The 23,378-nt window shown below is 35.1% G+C and overlaps 1 protein-coding gene across 1 annotated transcript in view; it reads right to left on the reverse strand.

Moving 5' to 3' along the window:
* Positions 1-23,378, reverse strand: part of PXDNL (peroxidasin like) — a 574,279-nt gene that overhangs the window by 150,722 nt on the left and 400,179 nt on the right. The window contains exons 9-11 of the mRNA XM_043975169.1: positions 15,224-15,393; positions 12,846-13,112; positions 3,828-3,944 (exon numbers count right to left, since the gene is read on the reverse strand). Coding sequence (XP_043831104.1) covers positions 3,828-3,944; positions 12,846-13,112; positions 15,224-15,393 — 554 coding nt within the window. The remainder of the gene's footprint in view (positions 1-3,827; positions 3,945-12,845; positions 13,113-15,223; positions 15,394-23,378) is intronic.

Here is a 23,378-nt window from a genome sequence, read left to right on the forward strand (position 1 = left end):
ACTTTAAAGGTTTTATAGAATTTGCTTATGAATCCATCTGGTTCTGGGGATTTTTTCATAGGAATTTCACTGATGGCTTGTTCAATTTCTTTTTCTAAGATAGGATTTTTAAATATTCTATTTCTTCAGTTAATCTGAGTAATTTATATTTATGTAAATATTCATCAATTTATTTAGATAGTCAAATTTATTTGCATATAATTGGCCAGATAGCTCCTAACAACTGTCTTAATTTCCTGTTCATTGGCTGAGTTCAACTCTTTCATTTTTGATACTAGCAATTTGGTTTTCTTCCTTCCTTTTGTGATCAAATCCACCCACCAATGGTTTATCTAATTTATTAGTATGTTTTCATAAAACCAGCTTCTATTTTTATTTGTTAGTTCAGTGGTTTTCTACTTTCAATTTCATTTATCTCCCCTTTGATTTTGAGGATTTCCAATTTGGTGTTTAATTGGGGATTTTAAATTTGATCATTTTTTTGTTTTCATAGTTCCATGCACATTTCATTAATCTGCAAATTCTGTATTTAATTGAAGTAAGCAATTAGAGGTATAAATTTCCCCCTACATATCACTTTGGTTGCATCCCATAAATTTGAATATGTTGTCTCATTGTTGTCATTTTCTTTAATGAAATTACTGATTGTTTCTATAACTTATTCTTTGACCCACTTATTTTTAGGATTAAATTATTTAATTTCCATTTAACTTTTAATCTCTTTTTCCATTTTCCACTATTGAATGTAATTTTTATAGCATTATGATCTGAAGAGAATGTGTTTACCATTTCTATATTTCTGCATTTGGTTTTAAGGATTTTAGGTCATAATACATGGTGAATTTTTGTGTAGGTGCCATGTATTACTGAGAAAAAGATATATTCCTTTCTGTCCCCATTCAGTTTTCTACAGAGATCTATCATAGCTGTCTTTCCAAGAATTTTATTCACTTTCTCAACTTCTTTCTTGTTTATTTTTGGTTAGATTTATCCAGTTCTGAGAAGGGAATATCAAAGTCCCCTACTAGTATATTTTTATTATCTATTTCCTCCTGTATTTCATTCAACTTCTCCTTCAAAAATTTAGATGCATATATGTTAAGTATGAATATGACTTCATTGTCTATGGTACCTTTCAGCAAGATATAGTTTCCTTCTTTATCTCTTTTAATTCGATCTATTTTTGTTTTTGCTTTGTTTAAAATCATGATAGCTACCCCTGCTTTCTTTTCTTCAGCTAAAGCAAAATATATTCTGTTCCAGCCCCTTACATTTAGCCTGTGTGTATCTCTCTGATTCAAATGCATTTCTTATAAATAACATATTGCAGGATTTTGGTTTTTAATCCATTCTCCTATCTGTTTCCATTTAATGGGCAAATTCATTCCATTCATGTTTATAGTCATGATAACTATTTTCCTCCATGCTATTTTTCATTTTTTTTATTCCCCTCTCTCTTTTATCCCTCCTACCCATTCCTTCTTGCTAGTATTTTACTTCTGATCAATACCTTTCCCAATATCTCCTCCTTTTTATCAGTCTCCCTTTCACCCTTCTATTATCCGTGTCCCCTTTTTTATTTCCTTATATGGTAAGACATATTTCTGTATCCAACTGAGTGTGTATGTTATTCCCTCTATGAGCCAATTTTGATGAAAGTAAGGTTTAAGCTTTACCCACCAACAACCCCCATCTTCCCCTCCATTATAATAGCTTTTTAGCAGCTCTTTTATGTGGGATAATTTACCCCAATCTATCTCACCTTTTCTTCCAGTGCAATTTCTTTCTCACCCCTTTATTTTGTTTCTTTGGGTATTAATTCATCAATGTCATGTTATATACACACCCTCTCTCTACATAAACTCTTTCCAATTACTCTTATAAGTAATAAAGTTGTTGATTTACAAATATCATCTTCCCATATAGAAATATAAACAATCTAACTTTATTAAATTTACCTTTTTATGTTTCCCTTGAGTCTTAGATTTGGAGGTCAATTTTTTTTTTTATTCAGCTCTGGTGTTTTAATAAGAAATGCTGGAAAATCTTCTATTTCATTAAATATCCATTATTCCTCTGAAAGATTATATTCAGTTTTGCTGGGTAAGTAGTTCTTGGTTGTAAACCTAACTCTTTTGCTCTAGTCCTTTAATGTAGAAGCTGCCAAATCTTGTGTAATCCTGATTGTAGCTCCAGGATATTTGAATTGCTTCTTTCTGACTGTTCCATCAATATTTTCTCCTTGATCTATGAGTTCTGGGATCTGAATTATATTCCTGGGATTTTTCATTTTCAGATATCTTTCAGGTGGTGATTGGTGGATTCTTTCCATTTCTTTTTTTTGTTTGTTTGGTTTTTTTGGGGTTTTTTTTTTTTTTTTTTGCAGGGCAATGAGGGTTAAGTGACTTGCCCAGGGTCACACAGCTAGTAAGTGTCAAGTGTCTGAGGCCGGATTTGAACTCAGGTACTCCTGAATCCAGGGCCAGTGCTCTATCCACTGCTCCATCTAGCTGCCCTGATTCTTTCCATTTCTATTTTACACTCTGGTTCTAACATATATGGGTAGTTTTCTTTGATAATTCCTTGAAAGATATTTTCCAGACTTTTTAAAGTAATGGCTTTCAGCTAGTCCAATAATTCTTATATTATCTCTCCTGGATCTATTTTCTAGGTCACTTTTTTTTTTCCAGTTCTTAGTTTGTTGATTTTCTAGCTTTTTAAAAAAGTTAGTTACAAGTGTAATTAATTGACATGTTTTACTCTCTTTTTGATGAAAGTATTTAAAGACATACATTTTCTTTTAAGGATTGCTTTAACTGTATCTGAAAAAAAAGTTGGTATGTTGTCTCATTGTAGTAGTTCTCTTTAATGAAATAATTGTTTTTATGATTTGTTCTTTAAACTATACTATTAATTACTTGGCTAATTTACAAAAATTCTGATTTTATTTTAAAGATATAAAAATGTCTAAGAAAAATTGATAAGGAACCTATATGCAATGAAAAAAATTAGCTACCTTTGTTAATATATTAATAAAAAATGTTAACAAACTCATTTCATTGTATCAAATAGAGAAAAGATTGAACCCCAAAATCCTATTAAGTTGGAGGTATGGATATATTTTTTAAAAGTATTCTCTAGTTTCACAAAATGAGATGGAACCTTATTCCTGTCATAAGATCTTATTTATTTAAACTTAGTTTTCTGCTATAGCTGATATATACATACATACATACACAAAAATAATGATTGAAATTAGTAGTTTAAAAAGCATTACAAATAGCAATAAGTTACTCTGAGGAAATTTGACCTGACTAAACAAACCAAGTAGTTTAATTAATACCATTACTATTTATGGCTTATATGCTCTATAAAAGTGATTCTCAGACTCTTTGATCTTAGGACCCTGTTATACTTTTTTTTGTTTTTTGGTGGAGAAATGAGGGTTAAGTGACTTGCCCAAGGTCACACAGCTAGTAAGTGTCAAGTGTATGAGGCAGGATTGGAATTCAGGTCCTCCTGAATATAGGGCCCATGATTTATCCACTGTGCCACCTAGCTGCTCCTCCCTGTTATACTTTTAAAAATTATTGAGAATTTCCTTCTAAGATCTTTTATTTATGTTGGTTATATCTATCAATATTTATCATATTAAAACTATAACATCAAGGGGAGTTAGGTGGCACAGTGGATAAAGCACTGGCCCCAGACTCAGGAGGACACACACAGACACTTGACACTTAATAGCTGTGTGACCTTGGGCAAGTCACTTAACCCCCATTGCTCCGGAAGAAGAAAAAAAAAGAAAGAAAAGAAAGGATACATACCTGCTTTGGTCCAGGCAATTATAGGAGATGGGTTACCATCAGCTTCACAAGGAAATTCTACAGTATGTCCTTCTAGCACTGTTTCATCTGTGGGAATTACTGTAAACTGTGGAGGAGCTGAACAAGAAAGGAGAAATAATATACAAGAGAGCTTCAATGAGCCATCTCATCTCCAGGTTATCATCTGTTATTGTTGCGTGTTTTTTTAAATTACTAAGTGGAAAAAATTTCCAGTCATGCTAGACAATAATTCAAAATAAACAGTTGAAAAAAAATGAATGCATGGCTGTGCTGATATAGATTCAAATAGAAATAACAACAACTACATACAAACATACATATGTATCTTTGCAAAGAACTTTTCTGCATGATCTAATTTGTACTTCATTACACGATTATCATCCCGAGTAATCACGTGCTATTTAGTTCAAATTGCTATGCCCACATACTCATAATTTTTGTTCATTACAACCTACTGAAAACCCTATTTAAACATGCAACATACATTTTCAAAAATTAAACAGTATGGGGGCAGCTGGGTGGCGCAGTGGTTAAAGCACTGGCCCTGGATTGAAGAGGGCCTGAGTTCAAATCTGGCCTCAGACACTTGACACTTACTAGCTTTGTGACCCTGGGCATGTCACTTAACCCCCGTTGCCCAGCAAAAAATAATAATAATAATTAAACAGTACTTTGTGTTTTTTTTTCTTCTTTAACAAAGAGCAAAAAAGGATGCAGCAATAACTAGGCCCAGGATCCATTTAAAATAAGACATTTCATACTATCAGGCAAATAATAGCCACTTCAAAAGGACACCAAAATAACTATTTGAAAGATGGATATAATAGTAGCCAATAATCTAGATGTTTCCAAATATCCAAGTATCAGGGATTCTGTTACTAAGTTAGACAACCAACAGAATTTCCATTTTTTACCTTGTTTGCTTGACAGTGTCTACATGTAGATGGTGAACTGAGGGGAATATGCTACAGAAACAATGCTAAAAACAACTGAGATAGTCATCAGTTCAATAACAATCTTTACATTTAATATTATGGGAGAAATTATAATAGCAGTTAACATGTATTTATTACAGTTTACAGAGTTGTAAATGAAATATATATGTATATGCTCACATACACATATATTTATACAAACTTGTGTTTATACAGATATTTATATACATATTTATATATGCAAAATGTATGCATGTGTGCATATGTGTGCATGTGTGTGTGTGTATATATATATGTGTATATAACAATATACATATTGTATATACAATAACCCTGTGAGGGGGTGCTTTTTATACTTGTATTTTACAGATGTGTAAACTGAGGATAAACATTATAGAGTGACTTGCCTAGAATCAAACAGCTAATATGTCTGAAATTAGATTTGAACATCAGTCTTCATTACTCCACCTCCAGTACTCTATCCACTCTGCCAAACAGTTGTGGTTCATGTCTCTATTTTAAATTGGGAATATGACTGCAGAATTGAAAACATCGAATGGGGCTGATAATGCTATCCAGGAAATTTTGTTCTCTGAATTTCTAGTTTAATAGTTTAATTGAAATGACAAGATGAATTTCCTCTCAGTCTTGTTAGATATCAGGTCTTCTTTCCCCTAAGACTAAAATCACATCATGACAGGTTATATTCTAATTGATATGTATATTCTGTGGTATAATGAAGAGTAGATTTGAAGTCAGAAGACCTGGGTTCACATTCCAGCTCTGTTACATAAGACTTCTACAACCCTGCGTATATCACTTTAAGCTTTCTAAGCCTGGGTTAGGAAGTTAGGAAGCTGGAAAAAAAATAAGTCATCCCTAAGGTCCCATCCAGTGCTAATTCCTGTGTAAAGGTTGAAGTCTTTTAATATCTTCGTTAAATCAAAATTTCATTACTCATGGTGTACACAGAACTCCTTTCCTGCAAATTCTACAAAATGACATGGATTATTAAAAGCCTTTTGGATTATTTGCCAGATATTTGTGATAATAATTAGAATATTTTACATCTGAAAGGAGCTTCTGAGAGTTTTTTTTAAAGTTCCTCATTTTGCAAATGAGGAAAAGTAAGGTCAAGAGAAGTTAAATAACTTTGTCAAAATCACATAGCTAGTTAGTAACGGTCTAGGCCATTCTTCCCCTAGTTCAATGTTATCTTTCCTCAAAAAAAAAGTTTCCCAACAATTCTTTCTTATTTGAAGGTCTATCTATAAAAAGGGTACCTTGTTGCACTAAAAAAGATTAATAAGCAGTTATAGTAAATATAGTAATACACATAGTAAATTAAAATAGTAATACAAAGACAGTTCATGTCCACAAAATATATAAATAAAATGCAATAACAGCCCATGTTATTTGTAGTTATCTAGACTTATATTACCCAGAGACTAAAACCCTTGAAAAGAACCTTGGAGTCAAAAGACCTGGGTCATTAGCTCATTAGCTGCATGGCCATGGGCTCAATCTTGATGAACTTCAGTTTTCTTTTCTGTAAAATGGGGATATCTGCCCCATCTACCTCAGAAAGTTGATTTACATATCAGAGAATAGGATCTATGTGAATATATTTTGTAAATTGCTAAGAGCTCTACAAGTGACAGCCAGGAAAAAAAAAATTAAAACCATGTGTTCAAATAAGCAAATGAAAACAAAAATTCAGGATTAAAACCATGGCATCTGAACGACCTTTAAAAATAGCACAATGCTTTTAAAAATAGAAAACAGGCTTACTGTTACACTGTTTTACTCATATTTTTATCATTTAAATTCAATTTTCTTCCATTATTTTATTATACATGACTGTAAGAAGGATGATAGCAAGGACCACGTCTTGCCTAACTTTTAATCTCAACATACAATACTCTGTAGAGAACCACTTAATAAATGGCTATTGACTGATTCAGTTAATGACTAAGTTGTAGTTCATAACCAAGTCATTAACAGCAGATCATCTTACACTATTGCTGTTATTTTGTATACAGTACATTTCACTCTGTATCAGCTCATGTAAGTCTTTCCAGGTTTTACTGATAGCTCATCATTTTTTTTTTGTTTCTGATAAAGTAACTAAAAAAAATATGTTTCAATCTGTATTCAAATAGCATCAGTTCTCTCTCTGTAGATGGATTGCATTTTTCATAAGACCTTCAGAGTTGTCTTTGGTCATTGCATCGCTGAAAATAACTGAGTCATTCACAGCAGTTCATCTCATATATATTTCATATATTTTGTATACAGTAGATTTCACTTTGTGTCAGCTCATGCAGGTCCCTCCAGATCTTTCTGATAGTCTCAAATTTTCCTTCACAATAGTCCAGCAAAATAAGTGTCATGTGTTTTGCCATCATCATCATCAATCATCATTCATTAATTCTTATTATCATTCTCAGTCAATCCTTATCATTGTCAATCAATCATCAGCTTCTTCATTCAATCTTCCTCCTCATCAATCAGTCCTCACCATCAATTAATCCTCATTGATCAATACTCATTTTCTTCCAATCATCAATCCATCAATCCATCAATCCATCATCATCACCATCAGTCACCATCACCATCTTACATTACTCTTGCCTCTGCTTCAAAATTTTTTCACAATTACTATTGTTAACCGTTTCCTTACCTCCTATTTCCTTCCCATTATATTTATTTCTATCTTCTTTTACTCTATTCCTCCTCAAAAGTGTTTTGCTTCTGGCTGCCCCTTCCCCTGCTACCTCCCTCACTAAATGTGAGTTCCTTGTCCAATAACCAAAAAATGTGCATACTCCTATAGAAATTTTATTATTTTCATCACTATGCATGTACCCAGATGACAGAAAGACATTGCAACTAAATGATGATAAATTTTTAGTTTAAGAAGCAAATAAGGAATTTGAAAGGTTAGGTTTTATTATGTATCCAAAGACAACAACAAACATTATGGCATGCCACCATTATAATGGACTGATATTTCTTACTATTAACATTTGACCAGATATTTAGAAGTAAATCAAGGTAGTTACCTCGAATATTTAAAATATGGATGAACTGCTCTAAAGGAAAATAGTAGGTATATGTTCTTATAATAAAGATGATTCCCCAAAAAAGGACAATCCAGTGAAGAATCATTTTAGATTATGTCTAACATACATACTATATTGTTAGAATGCTGGAGGATTGGTATTTTAATAATGAAAATACTGAAAAGACACAGACATAAAATTTGTTTGCTAGTAGGCCACACAAATTAGAATTTAGAAATTAGGTTAATTCATTGGACCAGATATCAAAGAACTACAGAAACTGATCACACTAGGAATGCTGAAAGCACAGTCATTATTTTATGAAGTTGCCTAAAATGAGCTATTTTCACTGGGGAGTCAAAGTTATTATGTGCTTATATCTACTGCATAAAGTGTTTTGTTATTTTACTAAAATCAATCAAGAGTGGGCCCTTCCAGCTATTCATTCCTGGGATGCCTAGTAAAAAAAAGAGTTTTGATTTACAGCATTAATTACTGTATGCCTTATAAACTAAGTGCCTGCCTTGCACGTTGATTTACGTTGCTCACTGGGGGACTTGTTTTCCATTTTTATTTATCATTTCCCTCTGCCAATTGAGAGGGGAGTCTGTGTGCCTTTAATTGTGATCTCGGAATAAATGGACATTAAAGATCTAGAACAAATTGAAATAACACTGGTTAATAGGGCAATAAAGAGTACCATCTTTAAAAATACAGTCTACCTCAATATACAAATGATAGAAATCCCCTTTTTGTAAATTGGTTGGATGGTTTAACAAGCCCATTTAAGTAGAATTAAAAAAAAAACACAATACCTCAAATACAATACAAGAATTCTACAAGAATAAGCAGATGGTGATTTCCATTGCAAATCATATAGCTCAAAGGAAAACACTTTTGTATTGTCATGTAACAATAATAATAATAACAACAACAATATATATCTAATATATGATCTCACTTGAAATTCACAACAGCTTTTTTGAAGTAGGCAGGGAGGGTAGTATTATCTCATTTACTTCTGTCTATATTATAAGATTCATATGATTTCAATTGCCTTGTCCCTTCACTCGGGATTTGTAGGAATGGATTGTATAATCCCTATAATATAATATAATCAAGGATTATTCTCTAGAACAGATACATAAACCATTTCAGAACTGATTATAACGACAGAGCACATAAGGCCAACCAAATAGAAAGGCTATGAGCCAAGCTCATATGGCTACTTGCCAAAATAAAAAAGTTGGTTGTTGTGAAATAAAGAGAATGCTAGGGAAAAAGGGGGGGAAGAGGGGTTGTAATACAGGTAATACATTTCCAATCAAACAAATTACACAGAGTCATAAATAAAGGTGTCAATAAAATGTAAATTTGTGCAACTCAGTAAAATCATTTCAAGAAAGAAGGCCCAACACAGTTTGAAAGTTCAAAAAATACCCCTGCCTCTTTACCATTATTTCTATTTAGAAGCTTTTTTGTTTGAGAGGTAGCACGGTATAGTGAAAAGTTTATCAGACTTGTAGTCAGACAACCTAAATATGCCATGTCCTCACTTTGGGGACTTGGGTAAGATACTTGGCTTCTCTGATCTTCAGTTCCTCATCTGTACAATAGAGATAAAACTTGGTGTATCTTCCTCACTGGACTCTTGTAAGGATCAAATGTGCTTTTGAAGTGTTTGTCCAGGTTGAGGGGCACGGAGGAGGAACAGAATATGCTTAGAGTTACATTCCTATTTATAGTGACCATGTGACTTGCTCCTGGCTATGTGGTGGGCTCTGAATTTGAGAATGAGGTGGTAAAACCTGAATAGTCATGCCACTCCCCCTTCCCTTTACAACTGCAGTAGGGTAGGGTACTGAACCTAAGGGTAACTGGAATTGTTAAGGATGACTCTGAATATCCTCCACAAGGGGGATGGAGAGTGAGAAGGGTAGTGTTACATAAAAATGCTATAAAAATATGTGTTATTATTATTGTCCACTTTATTTTCTTCCACAATTCAAAACAATAGTCATTATTTGGAAATGTTCATGTTTTGTGATATTTTAATTATTTTAGGTCTCAATAATTGTTTTTCCCCTAATACTGTACTTTGAGAGACTGCATGGTATAATTGATTTTAATAATATTTTATTTTGGACCAGTTACATGTAAAAACAATTGTTAAAATTATTATTTTTTTATTTTTAGCTCCAAATTTTCTACCTCTCTCCATCCCTCCCTCCCTCCCTCCCCACTCCCTTCCCTAAGATGGTAAGCAATTTGAGATGGGTTATGCATGTGTAATCATGCAGAACATATTTTTGTTTAGTCATGTTGTGAACGATAACACAAAAGAAAAGAAAAAAATATATATATGTATAACTGAGAAAAAGTACTGGGTTTGGTATTAGTATTATCTGAATTCAGATCCTGCTTCAGACACTTATTACTGAGGGCATAGCCTCTTCTATAGGCAGGAACATCTCTCTGTTTCATTTCTATCCTCTGTGAAATAGGGATAATAAATAATACCTGTGATCTTGCCTATTATAAGATTCAAATGAGATGATGAATAAAAAACACTCTGTAGACTTAATAATTATTAGTGTCTGGCACATAGTAGGTGTGCTTGATATTTATTAATAGCTTCATTATCACCCATAAAATGAAACTACATATCTCTTTACATTAAAGGATTTTTCTTCATTCAAAAGAGAAAAGAGACAGTCTGCAATAGAAGAAACAATGCTGGAATTGGAGTCAGGAAAGACCTGTACTCAAATCCCACTGGAAAGAGGTCACTTGCTTTCTTTGGTAGCGTCTTTTCATCATAAAGCACACTAAAACATCTTGTGGGGGCAGCTAGGTGGCACGTGGATAAAGCACTAACTCTGGATTCAGGAGGAACTGAGTTCAAAGCCAGCCTTAGACATTTGACACTTACTAGCTGTAAGGGCAAGTCACTTAACCCTCCATGTCCCACAAAACAAACAAACAAAAAAATATTGTGCAAATGTCAGTTATGCAAAAGTCAAAAGGCAATAATGAAAAATAAAGCAAAATTTCTAATACTTTACTTCCATCATATGTGATAGTCATTTCAAAGAAGCAAACAAACCCTAAATACAGTTCTGCAACTCCCCCACTATTCCTAGAAATCTAGAGGGGACAGGGCAGTTGAAATCATATATAGCTTATCAATGGGCATAAATAAATAAGATAAAAGTACCTTTCTGCTTACTTTAAACAACTGTGAAATTCAAATGAGATTTTATATACATATACATATACATATAAATATGCATACACATACACACACACATATATATAGTAACGATTGGAATGACGCCACCTGCTGGAGACTTACTGTAGGAAAGCTCCAACATGAGGATAGGGCCTCTGAGGGCAGGACCATGCAGTTTTTCTCAGGTGTCAGGAAGTGACCTTGGCTTGTGGGAGGAAGAAGGGGGAGGCTGGTGCTCTGACTTGCTCTCTTTCGTGTGGACTCTGGCAGAGAGCAGAGCTAGGAATGCTCTCTCCCTTTAATAGATAGATGAATCTAGGCCTTTCTCTTTCTCTTCACCAAATTCTTATTCTCCTTAATAAACGCTTGAAAGTCTAACTCTTGCTAAAGCTTATAATTTATTGGTGACCACTCATTAGATTTTAGACAGACTAGCTAGAATTTTAGCCCCTTACAATATATACACACATATGTGTGTGTGCACGTGTGTGTGTAGATATGTGAGTATATATGTGCCTGTGAGTGTGTGTATATACATATACATACATACATACATACATACATACACACACACACACACACACACACACATATATATATATGGACTAGGCAAATTGTAAAGTGCCAGATATGTGTTTATTATTATTATTATTATTGTAACAGCTGTATCAGTTATAAGCACTGATGAATGTTTTAACATGATAAAGATTATGTCAATATGCCAAGGGACTGAGATTTCATTAGAGTGAGAACTCCCAGATCATGAGCTATCTATAACTGATAATCTGAGGCTCCAAATAAAACAAGTAATTTGCTTGTAGTTATGATGAACTAATACATGCCTGAAGCAAGATTTGTGCCCAGGTCTTCCTAAATCTATTGCTCTAATCATTATGCTATGATTTCTTACATACAATATAGATTATGTATGGAAAAATCTACTGTATCAAAGTAATCTAGAAAATAAAACTATTTCCTTCAACCCCTATTCATTTTAAATTAATTCTATTTTCACTCAAACTGGATTCTGGGATTTAGTGAATAACACTTAATAGTAATAACAATATAAATGTAAATAGTAATAATAATAGTAACACATCAGAGGTAGAAGTGACCCCAGAGACTGTCTAGTGCAAATAAGGATCTGAATGTCTAAATAAAATTCTTGTCTACTTCTTACTCAAGAACTGACCATCCAGCCAATGCTTAAATACCTCTAATGATATGGAGTCTCCTATCTCCTCCAAAAGCTCTAATTGTTAGATTTTCCTTAATATTGAGTTTAGGGGCAGCTAGGTGGTGCAGTGGATAAAGCACTGGCCTTGGATTCAGGAGGACCTGAGTTCAAATCCAGCCTCAGACACTTGACACTTACTAGCTCTGTGACCTTGGCCAAGTCACTTTACCCTCATTGCCCCACAAAAATTAAAAAAAAAAAAGAACATTGAGTTCACATCTGATTGTCCAATTTCCACTCCTTCCTCTAATTCTTGCTTTCCATATGCAAGGGGAAGCAGAATAGGTAAAGCAGTATGACTTAGTATAAAGAATTCTGAATTTGGAGTCATATGGCCTGAATCTACAACTTACCACCTGTATGACCATGGAGGAATCACTTAACCTTCTTTAGGCCTGAGTTTCTTCATCTATAAAATAAGGGGATTTGACTTGTCCTTTCAACCTTTAGAGTAATGATTCTCTGTTAAACATTTTTATTTTGAGAATCACATCCAGGCTATTTTTTAAAACCTTCTGCTCTACATACCTTGCACAATAATAGCTGCTGTTGACTGAATAGATCCTTGTTGATTACTGGCATGGCAGGTAAACTGACCATGGTCTTGCAATGTGATGTTCTGAATAAACAATCCTCCAGAAGTGATGATATATCTGGATTCATCAAGAGCCTCTGCTTTGCCCCTGGTCCAAACAATATGAGGCTGGGGATGGCCTGTAGCCATGCATTCCAAAGTTGCACTGGTGCCAATGAGAACCTCTGTGTCATGAGGCTGGATTACAAAACTGGGTTTAGCTGTGGGCAAAAGAGAGAAAGAAGATAACATCAGTAAGCACATGGTAAGAAGGTAGTTTCATGCATTCATTCTGTAGTTTTGAACCATTTAAGTATATCAAATTCAAAATTCATTTAAACTCATTAGTGCTAATCAGGATAAATATCCCGAGTACCAAAATAATTGTCAATCAACAAGCATGAGTTTAAAGAAGAGATCTTCTTTTAGCTGAATGTCCCCACAATCCTTGGACAACATTTTTTTTCTTTCTGAGGAGCTCCAAACACTTCAAAAATATCTGTGATGGTAGCTACATTTTTATAATACCACCTACTCAAGATGAGATTCATGCTTTGGGTAAAGATTGGACTCAGTAACCTCTGTGTTCTCTTCCAACTCTTAAATTGTATAATTCAAAGATCTTACAACTGGATAAAGCTTATCTAGGAATGGATTCTTAAGGCAAGAATTTCCAATATAGTGAATAATTGGCATTATATCACCAGGAGCTACAAATTGTATAGAGAGATCTCTGTCTCTATGAGATAGGTATCTGGTGTAGCACCTACATAATCTTCTTCCTCCTTTACCAATCCCATGAACAAGCATAGGATTTCTCATATATAAATTATTTTTGTAATACTATTTTATTTTATGCATTTAAAATATTATTCTAAGAATGGCTTCATAGTTTTCACCAGACACTCAAAATCCCCATGATTCCAAAAAAAATGTTAACAATGCTTGTCCTAAAATGATCTTTTTTTTTAAGTATTGCACTAGAAAACTGAAGTATATTTCTACATTTAATCAAGTACCCTTCTATAAAGGACAAATTTTGACCCATCAAGCAATATTACATATATATATATATATATTTGCAGGGCAATGGGGGTTAAGTGACTTGCCTAGGGTCACACAGCTAGCAAGTGTTAAGTGTCAGAGGCCGGATTTGAACTCAGGTCCTCCTGAATAAAGGGCCAGTGCTTTATCCACTGTGCCAAACAGCTGCTCCAAGCAATATAATATTACTACAAATTATGTGGGAACAATCCATTGGTATTGTGGTAAAGCTTATCCATTAACATGCTTTACATTATTGCAGATATTTTATTACTTTCAATCAATCAAGAAGCACTTATTAATAATTGCCTACTATGAGGGGGCAGCTAGGTGGCGCAGTGGATAAAGCACTGGCTCTGGATTCAGGAGGACCTGAGTTCAAATCTGGCCTCAGACACTTGACACTTACTAGCTGTGTGACCCTGAGCAAGTCACTTAACCCCCTTTGCCCCGCAAAAAAATAAAATAAAATAATTTCCTACTATGTTCTAAGCACTGTGATAGGCATCAGAGATCTAAATACAAAGAATGAAACAGTCCCTTCTTGGAAGAAGTGAGAACATTTTAAGGGTCAAATAATATGTACATAAAATATATACAGCACAAATATAAACTTTATAAATACAAAGTAATTATATACATGGTAGTTTGGAGGAGATAGGACTAGCAGTTTGGGAGACCACAAAAAGGCTTCATGGAGAAGATGGTACCTGAGCCAGAGCAGAAAGGGAATTCTATCTGGCACCTTTTTATTTGAGAACTTTTTTTTTACTTTAATCAACACTATTACAATATATATTATATATAAATAAATTGATGCTAGTTTGTGATCAAACATAAATACTTCTTTTCCCCAGTCATAATGAAACATGATGACACCAAGGAATTGTTCTTAATATTTTAAAGATGAACTAAAAATCAATTAATAACAAAATGGCAATAATGTAAACAGCCAATTTGACAAAAGTTTAGATCTCCTACTAAAACAAGAATTGACAGATATGGCAAGCCTTCTTGTAGTTGTCTAATCAGAAGCCTTCTCCAACCAAAGTTTTTATTTCTTTTAAATTAATGAAGGAAATAAAAGACAAATGTCAAGAGGAAAAAAGAAATATTTGGCAGGACCTTTAATGCAGCAATAAAGAACATTAAAATTGTAACAAATAATAATAGTACTATAATCATACATTGCAAATTAGTAATAAATAACCCACTTCTGTTTTACGTAACAACAGAATCACTTGATATATTTATGCTAAAACACAAGCAGAAGAAAAAAAAACTTTACTTGGAGGACTTGTATATCTGAGGATGGCATTCTGTGTCTTGACTTCCCCAGCAGAATTCTTGGCCATACACTGGTATACACCTTGGTCTGACTCTCTGGTGTTCAGGATCATGAGCGTTCCATCATCAAGTAAATTCAGTCGAGCATTATCTTTCATGTCCAATGAGTGACTGGAAATACATTTTACTCAAAAATGAATTTTTAAAACACTTATCCACAGGAGAAGCCTAGAACTTCTTAGGTATATAATTATTTTAGTCAATTATTCATTCTGGATTAATATTTAGATTTATTGAAGAATGTGAAAGTCCAAGACTTAATTTCAGCTTTTCATTACCTTAGGGACACAAAATGCTTTGCTTTCAAAATCTGGTTATTTTCTCTTATATATTTATAATGAATGTAGTCTGCAAGTCAGCAAAAGCTGGAAAGGAAGGCCATTTCAGCTCTGCATTCCAGAGTAGCATCCATTTAGAAAATGAAGCAGCATCACAGCCTTTGCTCACTTAACTAGCTCACCATCTCTCATTCCAAATTCATCTAAAGGCTTCTGCTGAGTAAAAAGGAATGTTGATTGAGAGCCAGATGACTTGGGTTTGATGATACAAATAACTAAAGTGGTCTAGAAACAAGAGAGAGTTGTGATGGAGGAAAATAATCCAGACATAGATATTTGAAGAATGACATGAGCAGGTAAGAGGAGGCAGCATTATTATAACCACTGATGTAGTCTCTTTGGAGGAGTGGTGCCAATCCAAATGACCAATGGGCAGACAAGAGAAAACCAAGAAATCAAATATTTCCTTAATTGTTATATCACAAAACCACATTAGGACAAAGCACTGTATATGCTCAAGATCATTTGGCTTCTCCAAAGTGAAGGCTAATTATGCCCTTAGGGAATTCATCATTCATTGTTGCCTTTGGGCATACCCGCTTACCTCTGATGGATTTTAAAGCCACAGAAACTATTCCAGATCACAAAAGTGAACTGTTTAAGGAAATAATATATAGCATCTCACCTCAGCTGGGTCGTTCCTTATGTTTGCCAAGGCTTCTACTCAATTCTCATAGATGCTTTACAAAACTATTCCAGACCTGTTCTCAGACCACTAATTGTACCTCTGGGACTCACTTATCACAGAATGCATAGTTTAGAGTTGAACTAGCAGTTCTGGCACATGAGGCAAGCAACTAAAAATATGCTCTGAGACAAGAAGAATGAAAGGTAAATTCAAATTAAATTTTTAAAGAGAGCTTTAGTTGAGTGAGCTCCCAAACTCGTGACACAATCGCTCCAAAAAACATCCAAATAATGCCATAGGAAAATGCCCGGAGCAGCAAAACTCACAGAAGAATGTGCTGAAATCATCTTCTAACCAAGAACGGCTTGGAAGGTCAGAAGGAGGGAGCTGCTGTGCTGATGCAGGAGTGTAGCCCAATCCCACAGTCACCCTGACACAGATCCAGGCCCAGGAAGGCCTCACCAGAGAGGGAAATCCCCAGAACCTCTGAATCATCTGAAGCACCAGTGTTATCTGGAACTAAGCTCACAGTCTGGTGAGTGGGCTGAGCCCTGGGCAGGGGGGAGACTACAGGGATCTATGCTGGTGCTAAGGCAGAACTTGGATTTTACACCCCTGTTGAGAACCAAGTGGTAGACTCAAGTAGCAGTGGCCCAGGTTGGGGAAGGACACAGGCTCGTCAGAGCTAACAACCATAACACACAAAGCTGGTTGATTAGCAAGTTGGTCTGGGGTCATCTAAGGACCAGGGAACAGGCCGGGTGAGGGAAGAACCTGATTCTCTTTAAATCATACCACCTGGGACTTCTTAAGCTTCAGTTGCTACAGCCTGGAAACAGTGCCCCACTTTAAGGAGCTAAAAGTCTAGTAAAAGAAAGGCAAGATGAGCTGACTAAGAAAGGTGAGGACCATAGAAAGTTTCTTCAGTAACAAGGAAGACCAAGGGGCACCCTCAGAGGAAGATGTCAACATCAGAGCCCCTATATCTAAAGCTTCCAAGAAAAATACGAATTGGTCTCAGGCCATAGAAGTGCTCAAAAAGAACTTTGAAAATAAAGTTAGAGAGGTAGAGGAAAAAATTGAAAGAGAAATGAGGGTGATGCAGGAAAGACATGAGAAAAAAGTCAATAGTTTGAAGTCAAATTGGCCAAATGGAAATGGAGGTACAAAAGCTCTCTGATGAAAATAATTGCCTAAGAATGAGGATTGAACAAATGGAAGCCAGTGAGTAACTTTATGAGAAACCAAGACACAATAAAGCAAATCCAAATGAATAAAAATATAATAGGCAATGTGAAATATCTTCTGGAAAAAACTGCTGACCTGGAAAATAGGTCCAGGAGAGATAATTTGAAAATTATTGGTCTACCTGAAAACCATGATCAAAGAAATAGTTTAGACACCATCTTCCAAGTTATTCTCAGGGAAAATTGCCCTGAAATTCTAGAAGAAGAAACTAAAATAGAAATTGAAAGAATCCACTGATCACCTCCAAAAAGAGATTTCAAAAAGAAAACTCCTAGGAATATTATAGTCAAATTCCAGAGCTCTAAGGTCAAGGAGAAAATATAGCAAGCTGCCAAAAAGAAAGAATTCAAGTACTGTGGAGCCCCACTCAGGACAGCACAAGATCTAGCAGCTTCTACATTAAATGACCAGAGGGCATGAAATATGATATTCCAGAGGGCAAAGGAAATGGGATTACAACCAAGAATCACCTACCCAGCAAAACTCAGTGTTATCTTTCAGTGGAAAAAAATGGGACTTTAATGAAAAAGAAGACTTTCAGATATTTGTGATTAAAAGACCTGAGCTAATGGCAAATTTGACTTTCAAATACAAGACCCTAGAGAAACATAAGAAATATTGGAGCTGGGGGACATACCTGGGGTCGTACAGTGGGCAATTGTCTTATGTCTGAGGCCAGGTTTTGGCTGGGATACCCCTGGGTCCAGGGGTGATGCTTTGTCCATTGTGTCACTTAGCTAGGTCATGACATCTTTAGGGTTAAATTGAGGGATGAATGGCATGTACTGGGGGAGGGGGAAGGGCAGAGGTGAAATCCTACATGAAAGAAACAGGAAAAGGCTTATGGAATGGGGGAAGAGATGGGAGAGGAACAGAGCAGTAAATAAATTTTACACTCATCAGAAAAGGCTCAAAGACCTTAAACTCATCAGAGCTGCCTCAAGGAGGGACTAACAGACACACCCAACTGGGTGTAGTAATTTGTTTAATCTGGGCAGTAAATGAGATGAATACTCAGCAGAATTGGCTCAAAGACCTCAATCTCATTAGAATTGGCTCAGGGAGAGAATAATGTACACACTCAATTGGGTGGAGTAATCTCTCTAACCCTGCAGGAAAATAGAAGGGGAAGGGGATATAGAGAGAGGGGCAAAAGAAGGAAGGGCAGAGTGGGGGAGGGGACAGACAGAAGCAAATCCCTTTTTTTGTTTGTTTGTTTTTTTGTTTTGTTTTGTTTTGTTTTTTAGTGAGGAAATTGGGGCTAAGTGACTTATGAAAATGAATGTTGAAAACTACCCTTACATGTAACTGGAAAATAAAATAAATGTTTGTTGCTAAAATAAAAACGAAATAATAATAATATTAAATGCTTTGTTTGAATACAATAAAAAAGAGAGTTTTAGTTGACTTTGGTACTTAAGGAGTTTTAGGAGGTAAAGAACCTAGAGCCCTTTTCTGAGCAAGAGAGAAAACAGAAATCCAAGAATACCCAGGAAGACATAACTTGGAGGTAGAGGGAGGGTGTGATTAGGTCAGTGAGCAGCTTATCATGATAGGACATGGGGAAAAGGAAGGGGAAAGTGAACCATCTGGTAGCTTACTAGTTTATCTAATTATTCTTGTTAATTAGGTGCTCAACTCGATTGTTTTTACTTGCTGAAAAAGTAAAAATACTTTCAGTGTCCTTTAAATTTCTGCACACTAAAGAAAATTCCCAAGCACATTATTCTAGTTACTGTTCCGCTTAGCCTCATATTTGACTGAAAATAATTGAGGTCACTTATAGGTAAATCCCTCATCTCCCTTCTACCAGTTATCAGGACATTTTGGCATCATCAGCTCTCTCCTCCCTCCATTTTTTGCTTACACAGCAGAAGAGATTTTCATATACCTCACTAAGGCTAATCCCTCTACCATCATCTTCAATCCCACTTCCTGCTGATTCCTCCAGAACATTGTTTCTTCAGTTATTTCCTCTTTCATGCATCTTAGCTCTACCTTTCCAAACTTATAAGCAGTCTGCATTCCTAAAGAAAATAATTGCCAAATTCATATCTACTGCCCAGATCTCAATGAACTCTAGAACCACATGTCTCTGCCTTATAGGACCTCTCCTTATACTGTTTCTATTACCATCCCAAATTTAACAAGTCTAAATTCTGCTTTATATACCTTCATCTCCACTCAATCTCACACACAAACCTGGTCTTTCTCCTGACTTCATTATGCTATGTTCCATAGCAGTTTATTTTACTTATCTTTAAGACATTTATGTGTTATTAGTCAATCAACAAACATTTACTAAGTGCTTACTACATATATGCTAGGTGCTGTGCTAAACACTAGGGACTCAGAGGCTCTCAAGGAGCATACATTTTAATGTGTATAATAGCTATGGGTGTATATGTCTTCATCTGCTATTAGACTGTAAACACATGAAGAATGAGACTCTTTCTTGTCAAAACTGCAGCTCTCCCAGTGCCTAGCATAGTCCACTGTATATAGGAGGTACTTAATAGTTATCCATTGAATTAAATGAAATCTGCAGGGAGTGTCTTTCTGATAAAACTGGAACAATCCATTAATCACGTTCTTTAGATCACCTTCTGGAGGGCAGAGGAAATAGTAAGCAGAATATCAGTCCTGAATGATTCTCAGTAATGAAGAAGAAAGAGCAAGCAACATGATAAACAATAGACACTCGGGGAGAAAAATGATCCTGTGATTTTAGAGTTTGTGAAAGGTAAGAAGGTAACCCTAGTCAAGTCTAACGAGCTTTGTAAACTTTCAAGAATATTCAGTGGGAAAATAGATATAATTCTATAACATGGGATTTTATCATGGAAGAAGCTTCCTGTGATCTTGGAGGCTCTTAAGAATAAAAATTCATGATAAAAAGTTCTAGGCAAGGAAGAAGATAGAAAGACAATCAAGGTGTGCAGTTGGGAGAGCAAAGGACTTGGAATCTAGAAAATCTGAGTTCAAATGCAGCCTCAGACATATACTAGTGGAGTGAGTCTGGAAAAGCTACTAAATCTCTCTCAGCCTCAGTTTCTTTATCTGTAAAATAGAAGTCATAATATTACCTACCACACACCCACATGGTTGTTGTGAGGATCAAATGAAATAATACTTATGAAGTGTTTTAAAGTTATATAAATGCAAGCTATGGTTATTGTTGTTGCTCTCCAGTGAGCTCTAATTTTTAAAGACAGATTTAGTTGACCTCCGTACAAAAGGAGTTGTAAGGAGGAAAGAACCTAGAGCCCTTCCCTATGGAAAGGGGTAAACAGAAATCTAAAAAATACCTGGAAGGGCATAAAGTGGAAGAAGAGGGAGGGTTTTGCCCTCCAATGCATTCAAATTTTAAAAGAAAAAGTGACAAAGATGAAATCAAGGGAACTTAACCAAGGATCAGTACAAACTAGAACACTGTCAGAAAGGTAAAACACAGAAGTGTTTTCTTTAAAAGTCAATGACCGGGGTGGCTAGGTGGCGCAGTGGATAAAGCACCGGCCCTGGATTCAGGAGTTCCTGAGTTCAAATCCAGCCTCAGACACTTGATACTTACTAGCTGTGTGACCTTGGACAAGTCACTTAACCCCCATTGCCCCACCAAAAAATAAAACAAAAACAAAAACAAAAAAAGTCAATGACCACGCAAAAAATCAAGAAGCAAGAAGAAAATAAAGGAATAGGTTCATTGCTGAGGATGGCTTGGAAAATATTAGTAGATTGCAGAGGGAAAGAAAGGCTATCCAATTCCTATTTTGCTTGTTTTCTCATGGAGAATAATCTTTCAAATTAAAGGGCTATAATAAAATAGTTACATGGGAACTAAAATGCAGAATAAGAGAAATAATAAATATAAGAAGGGAAACAAGAATAACAAAGTCAGAATAAAACAGTACTACTTTCTCTAAATGAAGTAAAATTTTCTAATTTGAGAAAATCACATCAAAAGATATTGAAAATATTTTACAGGTATAGCCTTTGTGCCATTATTTGTGATTTCTGATCACTAGAAGCTAACACATTTTAACATAGAATGTCATACTCAACTAACCATATTTTGTTTCTTGAGTGGTTACTAGATCAGTAGTACACTAATGCTACAGTATGCCTAAATTTCAGCAAGACACTTAAAAAAGTCTCTCAGAATAGATGTATAGACAAGGAAGAGAAACAATAACTAGATGATGATTATTGTTCAGTCATTTTCAGTCATGTCTTATTCTTCATGACTCCATTTGGGCTTCTCTTTGCAAAGATATGAGAGCGGTTTGCCATTTCTTTCTCCATTTCATTTCACAGATGAGAAAACTGAGACAAACAGGGTTAAGTGACTTACCCAGGGACATTAATAAGTGTCTGAGGCCAGATTTGAACTCAGAGAGATGTCTTCCTGATTCTAATTTTGGCTCTCTATCCACTGAGACACCTAGCTGCCAGATGATGGTATAGTTAAGTGTATACAGAATTATTTCATTGCCTAGGTACAAAGACAGTTGACCAATGAATCAGTCACTCAAACAGAGGTTTCCAGTGAAATCCCACACATCACTGCCCACAGACCTTATCTGGTTATCAATTTTACTATTGATGTTGATGAAAATTTTATAAATATATACTGACTAAACCTACAAGTGAAAAAAATTAGAAGTAACCAATATAATCATTAGCTGACAGAGTCAAGATATAATCATGTCTAAATATTGGGAACAAGATGAAGTTTAATAGAACTTTCTAAACCTAAGAGTTCAAAAACTGTATAAGTAGAGGACAGGGAGATTGTAGGGATAATGGTCTTTATTTTTTATATCCTCAGAGGTTTATTGAAATATTAGCTCAAAATGAGCTTACATTATGACATGGATGCGGAAAAAAACCAAACATTATATTTTGCTGAATTAAAAGAGAAGTATTGATTGTATGATGGGAGAGAAGATCATCTCACTGTATACTACCATGATCAGGACTCATATAGTGAAATATTTTTTTCTGAGTATCCCATTTTCGGAGGGACAATGGCAAGCTTGAGTATGTCAGAAGGAAAGAGAAGAGAATGAAGAAGAGTCTCAAAATTATGACATGAAATGGACAATTAAAGGGATTCGAGATGTTTAGTCTACAGAAAAGAATTCTTAGGGGGCACAAGATCAGTGTCTTCATGTGACAGCTCCAGCTTGGCCTGAAAGATGGAGATAGAACTTATGGATGGAATTTATGGGAAAGATTTCACTGCAATGTGGGAAAGAACCTTGCAAACAACGAGAGCAATCTGAAACTGTAATGATCTCCTTTCTGTTATATTAAGATGCCCCTTGGTGGAAGCATTACTGTAGAAGCTAGATTAACACACTAAGGATATTATGGAAGGAGTACATGAGTCACCTGGAGTTAGACTAAATCACAGAATCACAGAGTTAGAAAAGTTGTCAATTCTTTTTTCTACAAAATAAGGAAATTGGATGAGATGACCTCCAAAGGTAAAATGCTAGAAATTGAATCATGAAGACCTGATTTCAAAACCTGTCCCAGACACTTGCTAGCTGTGTGACCTTGGGCAAGTGTCTCAGCCTCATTTTCCTCATCTATAACATAATAGAACCAATCTTATATGGCTGTTAAGAGTATCATTTGCAACAATCCAAAGCACAATTGATCTTTTTTTTGTTTTGGCGGGGCAATGGGGGTTAAGTGACTTGCCCAGGGTCACACAGCTAGTAAGTATCAAGTGTCTGAGGCCAGATTTGAACTCAGGTACTCCTGAATCCAGGGCTGGTGCTTTATCCACTGTGCCACCTAGCCGCCCCCAAGTGCTTTGCAAAATTAAAAGTGCAATATTAATGTTAGCGATTGTTTTTATATTTCTAGGTCTA

This window comes from Dromiciops gliroides, chromosome 1 (assembly GCF_019393635.1).
Source record: "Dromiciops gliroides isolate mDroGli1 chromosome 1, mDroGli1.pri, whole genome shotgun sequence".
Taxonomy (NCBI): domain Eukaryota; kingdom Metazoa; phylum Chordata; class Mammalia; order Microbiotheria; family Microbiotheriidae; genus Dromiciops; species Dromiciops gliroides.